The sequence below is a fragment of the Ranitomeya imitator genome, chromosome 5, assembly GCF_032444005.1.
Source record: "Ranitomeya imitator isolate aRanImi1 chromosome 5, aRanImi1.pri, whole genome shotgun sequence".
Taxonomy (NCBI): Eukaryota; Metazoa; Chordata; class Amphibia; order Anura; family Dendrobatidae; genus Ranitomeya; species Ranitomeya imitator.
The window spans coordinates 623,415,105-623,432,755 of NC_091286.1; the positions used below are offsets into that span (position 1 = coordinate 623,415,105).

Consider the following 17,651-nt stretch of genomic DNA (forward strand, 5'->3'; position numbering starts at 1 on the left):
TTATAGTTATTGTGTATTTTGGACATATCTGTGTTATTGAAGTGCGGTGACTTTGCCATACATCCCGCCCTTAGAAGTTCATGACAGCATATCCGTAGGGTGTTATTATTGCAGCAATGTCTAGCTTTACCTGTTTGATGACCTCTCTGAAGAAAGTGCATAGATAATAATGTGTGATGTTCTTCCCCTCCAGACCTTCACAGGAACAAGATGTCCCACTTGTTTTACAGTTTGTTGAAGGAGATGTCTCAACACTGAGATTAAGGAGCGCACTGCTCCCCTGCCTCTCGATTTTTCCTCCTGCTGATGGTGTACTATTGATTGATGGTTCAGACTCGCGGCGTGGATGTCCCACTGGCCCAAACTATGCGCTGTCCGATGCTGCAAGCAGAGAAGTGCAAGGGAACCAAAGCTATCCGGATCCAGCGATCTGGTCTACTTCAGACCAGTGCCTACAAGCTGTTTTGGAAAGTGCTTGTAAGTGCTGCACTGCTTTCCTGGGAAACCTATACAGTTAGTCCTCGGGTTACGACGGTCTCGAGTTACGTCGTTTCGTGGTTACGACGCTTTATACGACACCTCATTCCGACTTACGCGGTTTTGCGTCGTAAGTCGAACTACATGCAGCGGCGGAAGAATAGAGTCCAGTACTGTACACTGTACCCGGTTACACGAGGAAAACGAGTCTCCTGCACGCCATTACACCCTCCATTATGGCTCCCAAATGTAAGCTAGACTCACTTGATACCAGTGCATCAAAGAAAAAGAAGGCCATCACCATGGAGGTGAAAGTGGATATCATAAGGCGATCTGATAAGGGGGAAACACCAACAGAAATTGGCAGGTCATTAGGACTTGGGGTAGCTTCACATTTAGCGACGCTGCAGCGATCCAGACAACGATCCCGATCGCTGCAGCGTCGCTGGAGAGCTGTCACACAGACAGCTCTCTAGCGACCAACGATGCCGGTCCCCTGGTAACCAGGGTAAACATCGGGTTACTAAGCGCAGGGCCGCGCTTAGTAACCCGATGTTTACCCTGGTTACCAGCGTAAAAGTTAAAAAAAAAAAAACACTACATACTTACCTTCCGCTGTCTGTCCTCCGGCGCTGTGCTTCTCTGCACTGACTGTGAGCGCCAGCCGGAAAGCACAGCGGTGACGTCACCGCTATGCTCTGCTTTCCGGCCGCTGTGCTTACACAGTGCAGAGAAGCACAGCGCCGGAGGACAGACAGCGGAAGGTAAGTATGTAGTGTTTTTTTTTTTTTTTACTTTTACGCTGGTAACCAGGGTAAACATCGGGTTACTAAGTGCGGCCCTAAGGATCCTGATCGCTGCTGCGTGTCAAACTCAACGCTATCGCTAGCCAGGACGCTGCAACGTCACGGATCGCTAGCGATATCGTTCAGTGTGAAGGTACCTTTAGTCGTTGGACTGTATGGTACAGTACTGTATGAACGTATGGTCCGACTTACGTCGAAATTCGGTTTACGACGCCGCGTAAGAACGGATCAACGTCGTAAGTCGAGGACTACCTAAACTATAGCTGTAAAAATCCCTTATTTGTTGAGAACAGAGATGATTTTCAGTATGGCTAGGTTCACATTGCGTTAGTGGGTGTCCCCTAACGGAATCCGTTACATGGCGAAATTGGCAAAATTAACGCTATGTAACGGATCCATTAGCGCACCCATTGACTGCAATGTGCTAACGGATCGTAACGCATCGCTAAACGTATGCCTTTTTCGGCATGCGTCAGCGATGTGCCGTTAGTTTCGGACGGACCTCGAACGCTACTTGCAGCGTTCAGGGTCCGTTCTTGCCAAACGCAATCCCTTTTTGGACATTGCGTTAGCGCAATCCGTTAGCGTTTCCGCTAAACGGATTGCACTAACGCAAGGTGAACCTAGCCTTAGAAATAAATTGCTACATTGCTTGCTTTTTTTTCTTTTTTTTTTTAGCACATTCAAATTTTACCAATTAAAGAACTTGATGATAACCCTCATTAACGGCATTTACAGCCAAGTGCACAACCGTCTGCTTAATTTGTATGTGCCGGACAGCAGAAAACTGGAAATCATAAAACAACAATCAGTATGGCCACAACGTTCTAAGCCTGGCAGCGACATACTGAGAGCTACAGTCATTCATCCCCTTTGGCGGTATATGTGAAGCCTGCAACCGATCAGATGGCGCTGCAGATGGTCACGGTAGGACACCGGCTTGAACACAGGGCTGAGAGCGGAGCAGTGGCCCCTGTCTTGGAGTTAAGGTTACATTTTTCTTTAATTTATGCAGCCATTAATAAGCAGTTGTCTAGTAGAGGACAACCCCTTTAAGTCAAGAACCAAAGTGTATCCAAACCAAAAGTGAAGATCACAACCTATCCTTGAACCAACAGGTCCCTGATGCAATGCCTTCCTTTATATTTACCGGCATTAATGGCTGGAATCCTGCTCACCGCAGCCGTTACTCGTCAGTTACATGCAGACGTAACCCGCCAGCCCACGCCAATTCTGCGCACCGGCTTATTAATAGTGACTAGCTTTTCTTTTCCCATGTTTTTTTTCCTTTGTGTGTCATTACACATCTACCGTGACAGCGGTGGTTGGAGACGTGTAAACACAGTGTACGGTTACAGCAGCTTTGTGTGCAGGGAAATTCTTCTGCATGAGCAAAAACCTTCGAGCTCTTGGTGAAAGCCCATGCCTGCAAGGATCAAGTCTTGTGTACGGTGCCACCACTGCTCTGCCAGCTCCTTCCAATCTTCATTTTTTTCAGCCGAGTCACAGATCTTGGCTTGTAATATTCACTGGTTTTGGAAAAACCCTGTCCCTAGCTGAGGTTTTTATTAAAAAAAAAAAAAAAAAGCGCTTTACTTACCCTCCCCGGGTTCGGTGCTGAGTCACCACCGCTGCTCGCACTGTTTGTTACTATTTGCAGAGCTGATATCCCTTCCAACAGCGCTGCAGCCAATCCGTAAGCGGTTCGCGCCATCAACTGTGGCGCCGTTATTGGCTGAAGTGACGTCAGCGTTGCAGACAATAGACACCTGGAGCTGTGGCGGAGACTTTGCGCCGGACCTGGGGAGGGTGAGTAAAGTAAAGGTTTGTTTTGATAAATCAACTTGCAGCCGATGGACAGGGTTTTCCGCAACTGGAAAACCCCATTAAGGCAACTCCCTAAGAAAGGCTTTGGATATGTCACTTCTCTACCATGAAGTTGCAACACCAAGAAGGAAAAGTCATGGAATTATAGAAATCACAGGATGGATAGACCCGTCGATGATATGCAGATGATGTAAAAATGGAATCGCAATTCTCAAAGCATCTCGATTTATTTAGTATCAAGTATGGGCGCCACGTGGGACATCATCCGTAAATAGTGTGTGATGGGACATGGTCTCAATTGGGATCTTGTGCTGCAATTACTGCACCAAATCTTGGCGAAATGTATAGTGCCATAGTAAGCCAATTAATAAATGGTGTGTAACTGGACAAATTTATCATTCTGCATGAGCCACTATGATAAATATGGTGCAGTTACGGACTGGTCTAGTCTACGTTTACATCGTTTCAAAAGTAGACCGTTTTGGTCCATTGTTTGGGCTCCTTACCATTTTTGTCCCCAAACACTGAATACTCAAGTACTCAAGATGTTGCATTTTTTGTCATGTGTTTTCTAATAGCTTTCCCTATAGGAAATTGAAAAAAAAAGTGTTTAAAAGAAAAAATGGATTAAATTATGATGATGTTTGGTTTTTTTTACGCCAGAAAAAACAAAAAGGAACTCCACAAAAAAAAAAGTAAAGAGTTGGGCTACTTCATATAGACCTGTTATTTAAACATATCTGGGACCAATTCTAAGACTATCTTCAAGACTATTAAGGGTTTGTCCACCTTGGAATCGGTTCAGTATCAGATAGATGAGGGTCCATCTCCTGATTCCCCCATGATCCTCTGTTATCTGCTCCAGTGGCCGGTTATGAACGTTGTACAGAGCCGTTTGTAGTGGCTGCTGCCGGGTGCTGCAGATCAGCTCCGCACAAATGAACAAGAGCTGATCTGCAGTACCCAAGCGTGTGGCTACCGGACAGTATGACAGACTGAGGGTGATCCGGCCACTGCTGGAGCTTTTATCACCTGATTGCAAGGTCACGGTTATTGGACCCCCTACCCATCCTAAGGACAACATGTTCAGGGAGTTTGTACGGTCTCCACGCTCACTGCAAAATCATACTGATAGCGAAAGTAGACTGGGAGCCCCAGTGGGGAGAGCGATGGCTGTAAAGTGCTGAGGGATATATGATGGACCTATGTAAGCGAATCGGATAAGTAAGGATAGATCATCAATATCAGTGTATTGAATAAACCTTTTACGTCTTGGCTAAAACTACTGTTCAGATGACGACTTTCGGTTAATATTGGAATCGTAGACGATTTGCTAGAAATATTTTCTGATTCTTCAGCTAAAAGTTTTCTTGCTTGGCACAATTCTGTGTTTCTGAAGAGTTAATTATGTATTCTCCTATGTAAATCTCACCGGCAGTGCCTGAGGAGGGAGGACAATGTACATGACAATGTACACAATACAGTTATATTTACCATTATATTATGAAGATTTGTATTTTTCCGTCTCCAATGGCCTTGGGTATTTTTTCCCCATGTGAAAAAAAAAAACACTAAAAAAAAAATAAAAAAAGGCCTACACTGCAATGTCAAATAGACTTGCTGTGCCCATGTTGTGTCTTTTGTCACTTCATGTAGCCGCTGCTTCTTAGCTGTGTTTCTGGACCGGTTATAAGAATTGATAATGGTATAGTCTCTAACTGGGTCGCTGTGACCAGTGGGGTACCGCAGGGGTCAGTATTGGGACCTGTTCTCTTCAACATATTCATTAATGATCTGGTAGAAGGTTTACACAGTAAAATATCGATATTTGCAGATGATACAAAACTATGTAAAGCAGTTAATACAAGAGAAGATAGTATTCTGCTACAGATGGATCTGGATAAGTTGGAAACTTGGGCTGAAAGGTGGCAGATGAGGTTTAACAATGATAAATGTAAGGTTATACACATGGGAAGAGGGAATCAATATCACCATTACACACTGAACGGGAAACCACTGGGTAAATCTGACAGGGAGAAGGACTTGGGGATCCTAGTTAATGATAAACTTACCTGGAGCAGCCAGTGCCAGGCAGCAGCTGCCAAGGCAAACAGGATCATGGGGTGCATTAAAAGAGGTCTGGATACACATGATGAGAGCATTATACTGCCTCTGTACAAATCCCTAGTTAGACCGCACATGGAGTACTGTGTCCAGTTTTGGGCACCGGTGCTCAGGAAGGATATAATGGAACTAGAGAGAGTACAAAGGAGGGCAACAAAATTAATAAAGGGGATGGGAGAACTACAATACCCAGATAGATTAGCGAAATTAGGATTATTTAGTCTAGAAAAAAGATGACTGAGGGGCGATCTAATAACCATGTATAAGTATATAAGGGGACAATACAAATATCTCGCTGAGGATCTGTTTATACCAAGGAAGGTGACGGGCACAAGGGGGCATTCTTTGCGTCTGGAGGAGAGAAGGTTTTTTCACCAACATAGAAGAGGATTCTTTACTGTTAGGGCAGTGAGAATCTGGAATTGCTTGCCTGAGGAGGTGGTGATGGCGAACTCAGTCGAGGGGTTCAAGAGAGGCCTGGATGTCTTCCTGGAGCAGAACAATATTGTATCATACAATTATTAGGTTCTGTAGAAGGACGTAGATCTGGGTATTTATTATGATGGAATATAGGCTGAACTGGATGGACAAATGTCTTTTTTCGGCCTTACTAACTATGTTACTATGTTACTATGTTACTATGATAAAAGACGGAACGTACAGAACAAAGGCGTTTGGATATTGCTGATTGCACATTGGATTTCTCATAGAGATTAGTGATGAGCGAACGTGCCTGGATAAGGTGTTATCGGAGCATGCTCGGGTGCTAACCGAGTGTCTTCGGCATGTGCAAAAAATATGTTCGAGTCCCCGTGCCTGCATGTCTCATTGCTATTCAACCGCCGCAACACGTGCAGAGATTGCCTGTTGTGCATGAAGAAATGTCATGAACGGACTTGTTACACCGGTGGTTCCTGTTACAGGACCGCACTGGTCACTCTCACATGTTAGTAAAGGCAGAGGCGGATATTGTGCACCAGGTGAAATGGTACTGAAGGAAAAACCTGATAAAGATGTATGTCCTGATCCTTTCGTCATATAATGAATATTTACCCTCCTGTATAAGAGGACAACCCCTAAAGAACACCATTTTTCTCCAGAATTTTGAGTGGCCGTGTCAGAGACTCCACCATAGAAGCACAACACCATCTCCTCATCACAGGAGCTTGGTATATAACTTTTTTTATTTAGAGCAGTGTTCCCCAAGTCCGGTTCTCAAGAGCCACCAACAGGTCATGTTTTGAGGATTTCCTTAGTATTGCACAGGTCATTGAATGCTTGCCTGTCCAGGTGATGCAATTATCACCTGTGCAATACTAAGGAAATCCTGAAAACATGACCTGTTGGTGGCTCTTGAGGACCGGAGTTGGGGAACACTGATTTAGAGTGTGACATTCGGACAGTGTTATGCGGTAATTTACTGCTTATACCTGACAGTGGCCTTTGTTGTCTTTCTGTAGAATAGACTGATGAAAGCGTCTGATTGCTTTGGTTGCTATGGGCCTCCTTGTCAGTAAATATCCCTCACAGAGATTCTTACCTGTAACATAAAGGTGAAGGATAGTTGAATTGTATGGCTGACTTTCGCTCCGGAGCCAGGCTATTGTTTTCCTGGGTGTCTCATGTCCCCATTCTCCAGGAGCCTCCTCTCCATCTCAATGGTGACCACAGATTGCTTCTCCAGGGCAGAGAGCAACCATACACGTCAGTTTGCAGTTAGTAGAAACTGAAGATTTCTACCCAAATAATCATGGATCCGGTAAAGTGTAAACATTAAATAAGTGTAGGCGGAACCATTCTTTGGGATGACAGTCACCGCTCCCGAGTCCTCATACGCAAACACTTGGTTTACCGAGTGATCTAGTGTCTTCTTTTAGAGTCTGGCAACAGCTTATCTTCTGGTCACCAAAAGAATCGGCTGTTGGAAATCTGAAGTGCACAGATCCTTCACTCCCCAGTTCTCATGTGTTCAGAAGAATTGGGAGGCCTCCATAGACATGGCTGATGTAAAAGTTTGAGCACCTTGCATGGTTAGTAGCTAGTAGCACAGCTTGTAAATGATTTTTGTAGCCAGACAAGAGTCTTTCAATTCTGGTTTGAGGGATTTTCATAAATTCTTCCAGTTCTGTGAGATTCCTGGGTCATCTTGCAATAACTGCTATTTTGAGGTCTAGCCACAGATTTTCAATGATGATGAGATCAGGGGACTGAGAGGACCATTGTAAAACCTTCAGCTTGTGCCTTTTCAGATAGTCTATTGTGGATTCTGACGTGTGTTTATGATTATTATCAATTTATAGAAGCCATCCTCTTTTCAACTTCAGCTTTTCTACAGATGGGGTTATGTTTGCATCAATAATGTTGGTATTTCATTGAATCCATTCTTCTCTCTTCCTGTGAAATGTCCCACGTGACCCAACTCTATAGCATGATTAACCCACCCCCCATGTTTAATGTTGGCGAGATGTTCTTTTCCTGAAATTATAAACCCTTTTTTCTCCACGCATACCTTTTGATCATTGTAGCCAAAGAGTTCTATTTTAACTTCATCGGTCCACAGGATTTGTTTCCTAAATGCGTCAGGCTTGGTTAGATGTTCTTTTTCATACTTCTGACGCTGAATTTTATTGTGAGGACGCAGCACAGGTTTTCTTGTGATGACCTTTCCATGAAGGTTATATTTTTGCAGGTTTCTCTGAACAGTAGAGCACTGTACCACAACTCCAGTGTCTGCTAAATCTTTCTGAAGGTCTTTTGCAGTGAAGAGCGGTTTCTGATTTGCCTCAGTAGCAATCCTACATGCAGTTCTCACTGAAATTTTGCTTGGTCTTCCAGACCGTATATTGACCTCCACTGTTCCTGTTAACTGCTATTTCTTAATTACATTTCAAACTGAGGAAAGAGCAAACACTTTGCTAAAGGTACCGTCACACTTAGCGACGCTGCAGCGATACCGACAACGATCCGGATCGCTGCAGCGTCGCTGTTTGGTCGCTGGAGAGCTGTCACACAGACAGCTCTCCAGCGACCAACGATCCCGAGGTCCCCGGTAACCAGGGTAAACATCGGGTAACTAAGCGCAGGGCCGCGCTTAGTAACCCGATGTTTACCCTGGTTACCAGCGTAAAAAAACAAACAGTACATACTTACATTCAGCTGTCTGTCCCTTGCCGTCTGGTTCCTGCACTGACTGCTGGCCGTAAAGTGAAAGTGAAAGCACAGCACAGCGGTGAGTCACACAGCGGTGACTCACCGCTGTGGCTGTGCTCTGCTTTCACTTTACGGCCAGCAGTCAGTGCAGGAACCAGACGGCAAGGGACAGACAGCTGAATGTAAGTATGTACTGTTTGTTTTTTTACGCTGGTAACCAGGGTAAACATCGGGTTACTAAGCGCGGCCCTGCGCTTAGTTACCCGATGTTTACCCTGGTTACCAGTGAAGACATCGCTGAATCGGTGTCACACACGCCGATTCAGCGATGTCTACGGGGAGTCCAGCGACGAAATAAAGTTCTGGACTTTCTTCCCCGACCAGCGATCTCCCAGCAGGGGCCTGATCGCTGCTGCCTGTCACACTGGACGATATCGCTAGCGAGGACGCTGCAACGTCACGGATCGCTAGCGATATCGTCTACTGTGACAGTACCTTAACTCTTATAGCCTTCTGCTGCTTTGTGGGCTTCCACCATTTTCATTTTCAGGATGCTAGGCAGCTGCTTAGAAGAACCCATGGCTGCTGGTTTTTGGCACAAGGTTAGAGTAGGTGCAGGGTATTTGTAAAGCTAGGAAATTTACATCACCTGACCTTTCCTAACGATGATAATGAATAAGCCATAAACTTAGCAGGCTAATAAAGATTTGAAACCTTGGTCAAAGTTATCCAAGCATGCAAATCTACAAGGGTGCCCAAACGTTTGCATAGGCTCATTTTACTTTTTGTAATTTTAAAATGTAAACAATTAATATATATATAATATAATTTTATTTTATTTTTTGCCTAAAGTACAAATGTGTCATCTTTAACCCCTCTGTGACCTTGGACGTACTATCCCGTCGAGGTGCCCTGGGCCTATCTGACCCTTGACGGGATAGTACGTCCTGCCCTTTAATGCGATACCGCGACTTAAGTCGCGGTGATCGCATTAAAATTCCGACGCCATCTCACCTGGGGGGAGATGGCCTCGGCATCCAGGGCATTGTCGCCGCCCACCCGCCCTCTCGATCGCTGTGATTCGCTGTTCAATTTTGAACAGCCAATCACAGCCATTCTCATTGTTTCAGCCAATCGGAGCGGCTGAAACAATGAGGTCACAGGCTAGGATCGAGTACCGATGTACTCGATCCTAGGTCCGGTGCCTGGCAACGCCAGGCACCGGCAAGAACACCCCGGATTGGCGCGATCGCCGATCGCATCGATCGCGCCAATCGCAGGGCACCGCGCGGTATTACCGCGCTGTGCCCTGCCGGAACCTGCGTGGATCGGTGCTCTAATAGCACCGATCCTAGGATAGGACACAGTGCAGGCCCAGCAGGGCCTGCAGGAGCCGATTGGCGCGATCGATGTCATCGTCGATCGCGCCAATCACAGGGCGCAGCGGCGATCACGCTGTGACCGCTCTGTGCCCTGCAGGTGACCTGGCTGTGACCTGCCTAGGATGGCGCGAACAGATCCGATCCTAGGCAGGTCACAGCCAGGTCACCAGGAAAGCTCTGATTGGTGGGATCGATGTTATGGTCGATCCCACCAATGACAGGTCACAGCAGCAGCATGACCGCTCTGTGACCTGTCTGTGTCACCTGCCTGACCTGTGTATGACCGCTCTGCAGGGTCCTCATTCTAGCTGAGGATTCCTACAGAGCGGTCATACTGCTGGATCTCCCTGCTGGATTTTGTGCCTGGATCTCCCTGCCGTGCTGGGTATTGTGGTGCCACAGCAGCCTGTAGCACCACAATCCCTGCTAAAGAAAGAAGACAACTAAACGTAAGTTTTATCCCTGATCCCTGCCCAATCCCCGTTCATCCACCCCAATCCCCGTTCATCCACCCCAATCCCCGTTCATCCACCCCAATCCCCCCTTCCCCCTCTTTTTACCCCCTCCACCCCCATTTGTGCCGCCTCCGTGCGCACATTTAGTAGCCGCCGAGCGTTGATTGGTGACGCAGTTCACCGATCAACGCTCGCGCTCGCTTTTTTTCCCTCGCCCCCGTTGCGCCAACTCCGTACACACATTCCGCAGCCGCCAAAGTTTGATAAGTGACGCAGTTCACTTATCAGAGTTTGTGCCTGCCGTTTTCCTTTTTTTTTTTTTCACCCCCCTTTTGCGCCACCTGACTACAACCGTACGTTTTGATCACTGAGCCCTGCCCAATCCCCACTTCCACCCCCATCTCCCTTCCCCCTCTTTTTACCCCCCTTTGCACCTCCTTCCGTGCGCCCATTTAACAGCCGCCGAACGTTGATTGGTGACGCAGTTCACCGATCAACGCTCGCGCTCGCTTTTTTTCCCTCACCCCCGTTGCGCCAACTCCGTACACACATTCCGCAGCCGCCAAAGTTTGATAAGTGACGCAGTTCACTTATCAGAGTTTGTGCCTGCCGTTTTCCTTTTTTTTTTTTTTCACCCCCCTTTTGCGCCACCTGACTTCAACCGTACGTTTTGATCACTGATCCCTGCCCAATCCCCACTTCCACCCCCATCTCCCTTCCCCCTCTTTTTACCCCCCTTTGCACCTCCTTCCGTGCGCCCATTTAACAGCCGCCGAACGTTGATTGGTGACGCAGATCACCGATCAACGCTCGCGCTCGCTTTTTTTCCCTCACCCCCGTTGCGCCAACTCCGTACACACATTCCGCAGCCGCCAAAGTTTGATAAGTGACGCAGTTCACTTATCAGAGTTTGTGCCTGCCGTTTTCCTTTTTTTTTTTTTCACCCCCCTTTTGCGCCACCTGACTACAACCGTACGTTTTGATCACTGATCCCTGCCCAATCCCCACTTCCACCCCCATCTCCCTTCCCCCTCTTTTTACCCCCCTTTGCACCTCCTTCCGTGCGCCCATTTAACAGCCGCCGAGCGTTGATTGGTGACGCAGTTCACCGATCAACTCTCGCGCTCGCTTTTTTCCCTTCAGCCTTTTTGCGCAACCTCCGTACACACATCCCGCAGCCGCCAAACTTTGATAAGTGACGCAGTTCTCTTATCAGAGTTTGTGCCTGCCTTTTTTTTTTTTTTACAGGTTTTTCTTCTCCTTTTAGCATTTTCTTTTCAGATAAGTTTGCACAAATCACTATCCCCCCACACATACACATACAGTTATCAATAAAGTGCACCCAATCACCATATTCACACAAAAATGTCCCGCTCGTCCCGTTCGTCCCAACAGCGCTATTCATTGGAGGAGGCATATGCTTTCCTTGCCTCCGACACTGATAGCGAGGGAGAGGATCCCACTTTTCTTCACTTTTCTGATTCTTCATCCTCTTCCTCCTCCTCCTCCTCTTCCTCCTCGGGTCCTGCGGAACCACCACACAGACGCCCCAGGACAGAAGATGAGGCAGCCCCCACCACTCCTGAACCAGCGCTCCCCACTGCGGAACCCACATGGACCTCGCCCCCCGAAAATTACGAGCCACTGATTCCTGATTTTGTGGCAGAATCAGGAATCAAGTTTGACACCACGGGCCTCACAGAAACAGACTTTTTCAAAGTCTTTTTCTCTGAGGATTTTATTAACCTCATGGTGGAGCAAACTAATTTGTATGCTCGTCAATTTTTGGAGCAAAACCCCGGTACATCATTTTCCAACTGGTCTCCTGTAGACGCAGTTGAAATGATGCAGTTTTGGGGCCTGGTCCTCCACATGGGGATCGTGAAGAAGCCAGAAATGCGGCAATATTGGAGTGTAGATGTTTTATATAACACTCCAGTATTCCGAATGGCCATGGTTCGGAGACGTTTTGAGGCCATCCATAAATTCCTGCATTATTCCGATAATGCACAGTGTCCCGCACGAGATGACCCCAACTTTGACCGTCTGTTCAAAGTTCGGCCGGTCATCGAACACTTCAACAAAAAGTTTTCTGAAGTGTACGTGCCCAAAAGGGACATCTGCGTGGATGAGTCCTTGGTCCATTTTAAGGGGCGGCTCGGATTCCGTCAATACCTGCCCAACAAAAGGGCCAGGTACGGAATCAAACTCTACAAGCTGTGTGAGAGTGCCTCAGGGTACATCCACAGGTTTAGAGTGTATGAAGGGAAGGACAGCAGGATTGAACCCCCTGAGTGTCCTCCTGTCCTGGGAGTGAGTGGGAAGATCGTGTGGGATTTGGTGCACCCACTGCTGGATAAAGGTTATCACCTCTATACTGATAACTTTTATACCAGCATCCCACTCTACAAATCCCTCTCTGCGCGAGGTACCGCAGCCTGCGGTACTGTGCGCAAAAATCAGAGAGGCCTCCCAAAGACGCTACTTCGGCAGATGCTCAGAAAAGGTGAGAGCAAGGCCCAATGTAGCGACCACCTGCTGGTGGTCAAGTACAAGGACAAGAGGGATGTCCTTCTCTTGACCACCATACATGGTGATGGCAGAGCCCTCAGCACTGTACGGGGTACCTCTACACAGGTCTGCAAACCGGACTGTGTACTGGGCTACAACAAAAGCATGGGGGGGGTTGATCTCTCTGATCAACTCCTCCAACCATACAGTGCTTTGAGAAAGGCCAAGGTGTGGTACAAAAAGTTGGCCGTCCACATCGTACAAATGGCAATGCTCAATGCTTTCCTGCTGTTACGATGTGCACGCCACACCGATACGTCGTACCTTCAGTTCCAGGAGGTAGTGGTTAAGGCCCTGATATTTGGTACTCCGGAAGGAGAGGGCCCCAGTACTTCCGGAACTGAAGGTGCTCGTATCGTACCAGGCCAGCATTTTCCGGGGGTGGTCCCGCCAACCGGCAGAAAAGGTAAGCCGCAAAAAAGGTGCCGAGTGTGTTACAAAAGGGGAATACGCAAGGACACCATTTATCAATGCGACACCTGCCCCGAAAAACCTGGCCTGTGTATGAAGGATTGCTTCAGATTGTACCACACCTCCATGCACTACTAATTTACTTTACAAGAAAGCGTACATTAGTTCCAAAAAGGGGGCACATCTAGATAAGTTCCTTGGGGGGGGGTCTAGGTTCCAAAATGATGTCACTTGTGGGTTTTTTTTACTGTTTAGGCACATCAGGGGCTCTGCAAACGGAACATGACGACCGCAGACAATTTCTGCATTCCAAAACGTCACAACTTCCCTTTCGAGCCCCAACGTGTGCCTAAACAGTTTTTTCCCACATATGGCGTACCAGCGTAATCAGGACAATTTGGACAACAACTTTTGATGTCCAATTTCTCCTGTTACCTTTGGGAAAATTAAAAATTGGGGACTAAAATATCATTTTTGTGGGAAAAAATAGGATTTTTTATTTTCACGCCTGGGCATTATAAACTTTAGTGAAGCACGTGGGGGTTCAAATTTCTCACCAAACACCTAGATAAGTTCCTTAGGGGGTACAGTTTCCAAAATGGGGTCACTTGTGGGGGGTTTCTACTGTTTAGTCACATCAGGGGCTCTGCAAATGGAACATGATGCCAGCAGAACATTCCATCAAAGTCTGCATTCCAAAACGTCACTACTTCCCTTTCGAGCCCCAACGTGTGCCCAAACAGTAGTTCCTCCCCACATATGGGGTATCAGCGTACTCAGGACAAATTGGACAACAACTTTTGGGGTCCAATTTCTCCTTTTACCCTTGAGAAAATAAAAAATTGGGGACTAAACGATCATGTTTGTGGAAAAAATAGGAATTTTTTTTTTCACGCCCGGGCGTTATAAACTTTCGTGAAGCACTTGGGGGATAAAAGTGCTCATGACACATCTAGATAAGTTCCTTAGGGGGTCTAGTTTCCAAAATGGGGTCATTTGTGGGGGGTTTCCACTGTTTAGGCACATCAGGGGGTCGCCAAACGCGACATGGCGTCCGATCTCAATTCCAGCCAAATTTAGCTTGAAAAAGTCAAACGGCGCTCCTTTCCTTCTGAGCCCTGCCATGCGCCCAAACAGTGGTCCCCCCCCACATATGGGGTATCAGCGTACTCAGGACAAATTGGACAACAACTTTTGGGGTCCAATTTCTCCTTTTACCCTTGAGAAAATAAAAAATTGGGGACTAAACGATCATGTTTGTGGAAAAAATAGGAATATTTTTTTTCACGCCCGGGCGTTATAAACTTTCGTGAAGCACTTGGGGGATAAAAGTGCTCATGACACATCTAGATAAGTTCCTTAGGGGGTCTAGTTTCCAAAATGGGGTCATTTGTGGGGGGTTTCCACTGTTTAGGCACATCAGGGGGTCGCCAAACGCGACATGGCGTCCGATCTCAATTCCAGCCAAATTTAGCTTGAAAAAGTCAAACAGCGCTCCTTTCCTTCTGAGCCCTGCCATGCGCCCAAACAGTGGTCCCCCCCCACATATGGGGTATCAGCGTACTCAGGACAAATTGGACAACAACTTTTGGGGTCCAATTTCTCCTTTTACCCTTGAGAAAATAAAAAATTGGGGACTAAACGATCATGTTTGTGGAAAAAATAGGATTTTTTTTTTTCACGCCCGGGCGTTATAAACTTTCGTGAAGCACTTGGGGGATAAAAGTGCTCATGACACATCTAGATAAGTTCCTTAGGGGGTCTAGTTTCCAAAATAGGGTCACTTGTGGGGGGTTTCCACTGTTTAGGCACATCAGGGGGTCGCCAAACGCGACATGGCGTCCGATCTCAATTCCAGCCAAATTTAGCTTGAAAAAGTCAAACGGCGCTCCTTTCCTTCTGAGCCCTGCCATGCGCCCAAAAAGTGGTTCCCCCTCACATGTGGGGTATCAGCGTACTCAGGATAAATTGGACAACAACTTTTGAGGTCCATTTTCTCTTTTTACCCTTGGGAAATTAAAAAGATTATTGCTGAAAGATCATTTTTGTGACTAAAAAGTAAAATGTTAATTTTTTCCTTCCATGTTGCTTCTGCTGCTGTGAATCACCTGAAGGGTTAATAAACTTCTTGAATGTGGTTTTGAGCACCTTGAGGGGTGCAGTTTTTAGAATGGTGTCGCTTTTGGGTATTTTCTGCCATATAGACCCTTCAAAATGACTTCAAATGTGAGGTGGTCCCTAAAAAAAATGGTTTTGTAAATTTGGTTGTAAAAATGAGAAATTGCTGGTCAAATTTTAACCCTTATAACTTCCTTGAAAAAAAAAAGTTTGTTTCAAAAATTGTGCTGATGTAAAGTAGACATGTGGGAAATGTTATTTATTAACTATATTGTGTCACATAACTCTCTGGTTTAACAGAATAAAAATTCAAAGTTGGAAAATTGTGAAATTTTCAAAATTTTCGCCAAATTTCCGTTTTTTTCACAAATAAACGCAAGTTATATCGAAGAAATTTTAGCACTATCATGAAGTACAATATGTTACAAGAAAACAATCTCAGAATCGCTAAGATCCGTTGAAGCGTTTCGGAGTTATAACCTCATAAAGGGACAGTGGTCAGAATTGTAAAAATTGGCCTGGTCATTAACGTGCAAACCACCCTTGGGGGTAAAGGGGTTAACATTAGGCTTTTAGAGATCATTTCATGTTCAACTTGCTTAACTATTCACAATAACCGTAACTTTGACCAGGGGTGCCCAAGCTTGCTACTGTATGTTGTTTTTCATCATTTGCATATCATTAACATGTCTATTCATTCTGTGATTTGCATAATTCTAAAATTTTTCTTGCTGTTGCCATTTCAGTGTTGACTCTATATAAAGTATATGTGAATGAGATTGGTGGCTCTGTCCTAGTATGTAGGGGACCTCGATATGACACATCGAAGTGATTGACTAGCTGTGCAGGGTGACCTGAACTTCTAATTATTCTCAACCTGTTTTTCTTCATTTCTTGTTTTCTGTCAGGTTTTGTCGGCACTGGAGACTATATGACGAGACTAAATTCCCGAGCAGCTATCGTTTTGTCATATCTCTCTTTTCCATGGTCTTGAGAGTGGAACCCAGTGCCATCCATTACGAAGTCGGTTTGGTGGAGGAAAAACTTTGCCGTCAGATCCCCAAGGGGAAGCCTAAGAAAAAAAAAAGGAAAAAGAAAGTTTGATACAAAGATAATGTTGTACAAGCAAATGTGAATGTAAATAAAGAGTTTTCAACTTTGTGGTAAGATTATTTTTCTACCAGTGATACAAGTAAATGGCAGCTTGAAACTAAAAGGATCAAAGTTCTAGAATTTGTGAATAAACTTTTCTGTCTACAGTGTTAAAATCCATCTTATTGTCATTGTCTTCATTTAATATCTTGGTCATAACTTTTCTTGGGCGACTTTCTCATTGTTTTCTGTCCTACTCAGACAAGTGACAAAAAGTTGTAATTTTTCTAAATAAATAAATACAACTACCCCACCTCCACAAACACATGAGAAAACCTGTCTCGTTAAAAACAGTGGGATGTGGTCTGTTGTGATCCATGTTTTTCCCCTACTAAAATTCATGTGGCTAGTCTGTAAAGGAAGGAGTGGGATATATGGGGAAGCGGGTTTATAGCCAGTTCTTGAAGTTGATGTTTTAGAAGCAGGAAAAATGGGCACAGCATAAGGATTTTAGCGGCTGTGACAATTGTGGATGCCATGTCTCATTTTCTGAGCCCCTGAGCTGCTGAAATAGCAGAAAAACTCCAAAAGTGACTCAACTTTGGAATTTACATCACTACATAAAGGCATCTATGGGTGTGTTGAGCATTTTAAACTCGCAGATCAATCAAGGAATGTTATAACATTTGGGTCTTGAAAGTAAAAAAGTCAATTTTTCCAACTTAAATGATGTATACCCAAACTTTTCAGTTTCACAAGGGGCAATAGGAGAACTTGGACCTCGTAATCACACAACTGCCACTACAAGACTCTGAATTGAGGAGTTTGGGGGGTATTTGGCATTGGGAGCGTAGATTTTGCTGGATTTGCTTTTGGGAGCTTTATTCCTTTTCCAGTGACTTTGTCCAGCTAATAACTTGGAAACCCCCTATATTTCCATTGACTGAGTACAGGCCTGAGTAGGGACTTGTTTTTTGCTGCAAGAGTTGAAGTTTTATATTGCTACCATTTGGGGGTAAATAACATTTTTTTATTGCGTTTTATTAAGAATTTTGGGGAAACTGAATTAAAAACAATTCCTGAATTTTTATTTATCTACTTTTACTCTGTTTACTGTGTGGTAAAAGCGGTGAAACAATTATATTCTTACAATTCCAGTGATATCAGATTTGTATGCTTTTCATGTTTTGCTGCTTTTGCACACAGTTACTTCTATAAGAAAAGTATATATTCTTTGC

General features: G+C 45.4%; 1 protein-coding gene across 2 annotated transcripts in view; it reads left to right on the plus strand.

Annotated features, from left to right (window-relative positions):
* TAF1B (TATA-box binding protein associated factor, RNA polymerase I subunit B) overlaps window positions 1–16,593 on the plus strand; it is a 124,043-nt gene extending 107,450 nt beyond the window's left edge. For both annotated transcript variants that reach the window (XM_069728081.1, XM_069728080.1), the window contains exon 15: window positions 16,230–16,593. In XM_069728081.1, coding sequence (XP_069584182.1) covers window positions 16,230–16,425 — 196 coding nt within the window. In that variant the 3' untranslated portion in view covers window positions 16,426–16,593. The remainder of the gene's footprint in view (window positions 1–16,229) is intronic.
* The last annotated feature ends 1,058 nt before the right edge of the window (window positions 16,594–17,651 follow it).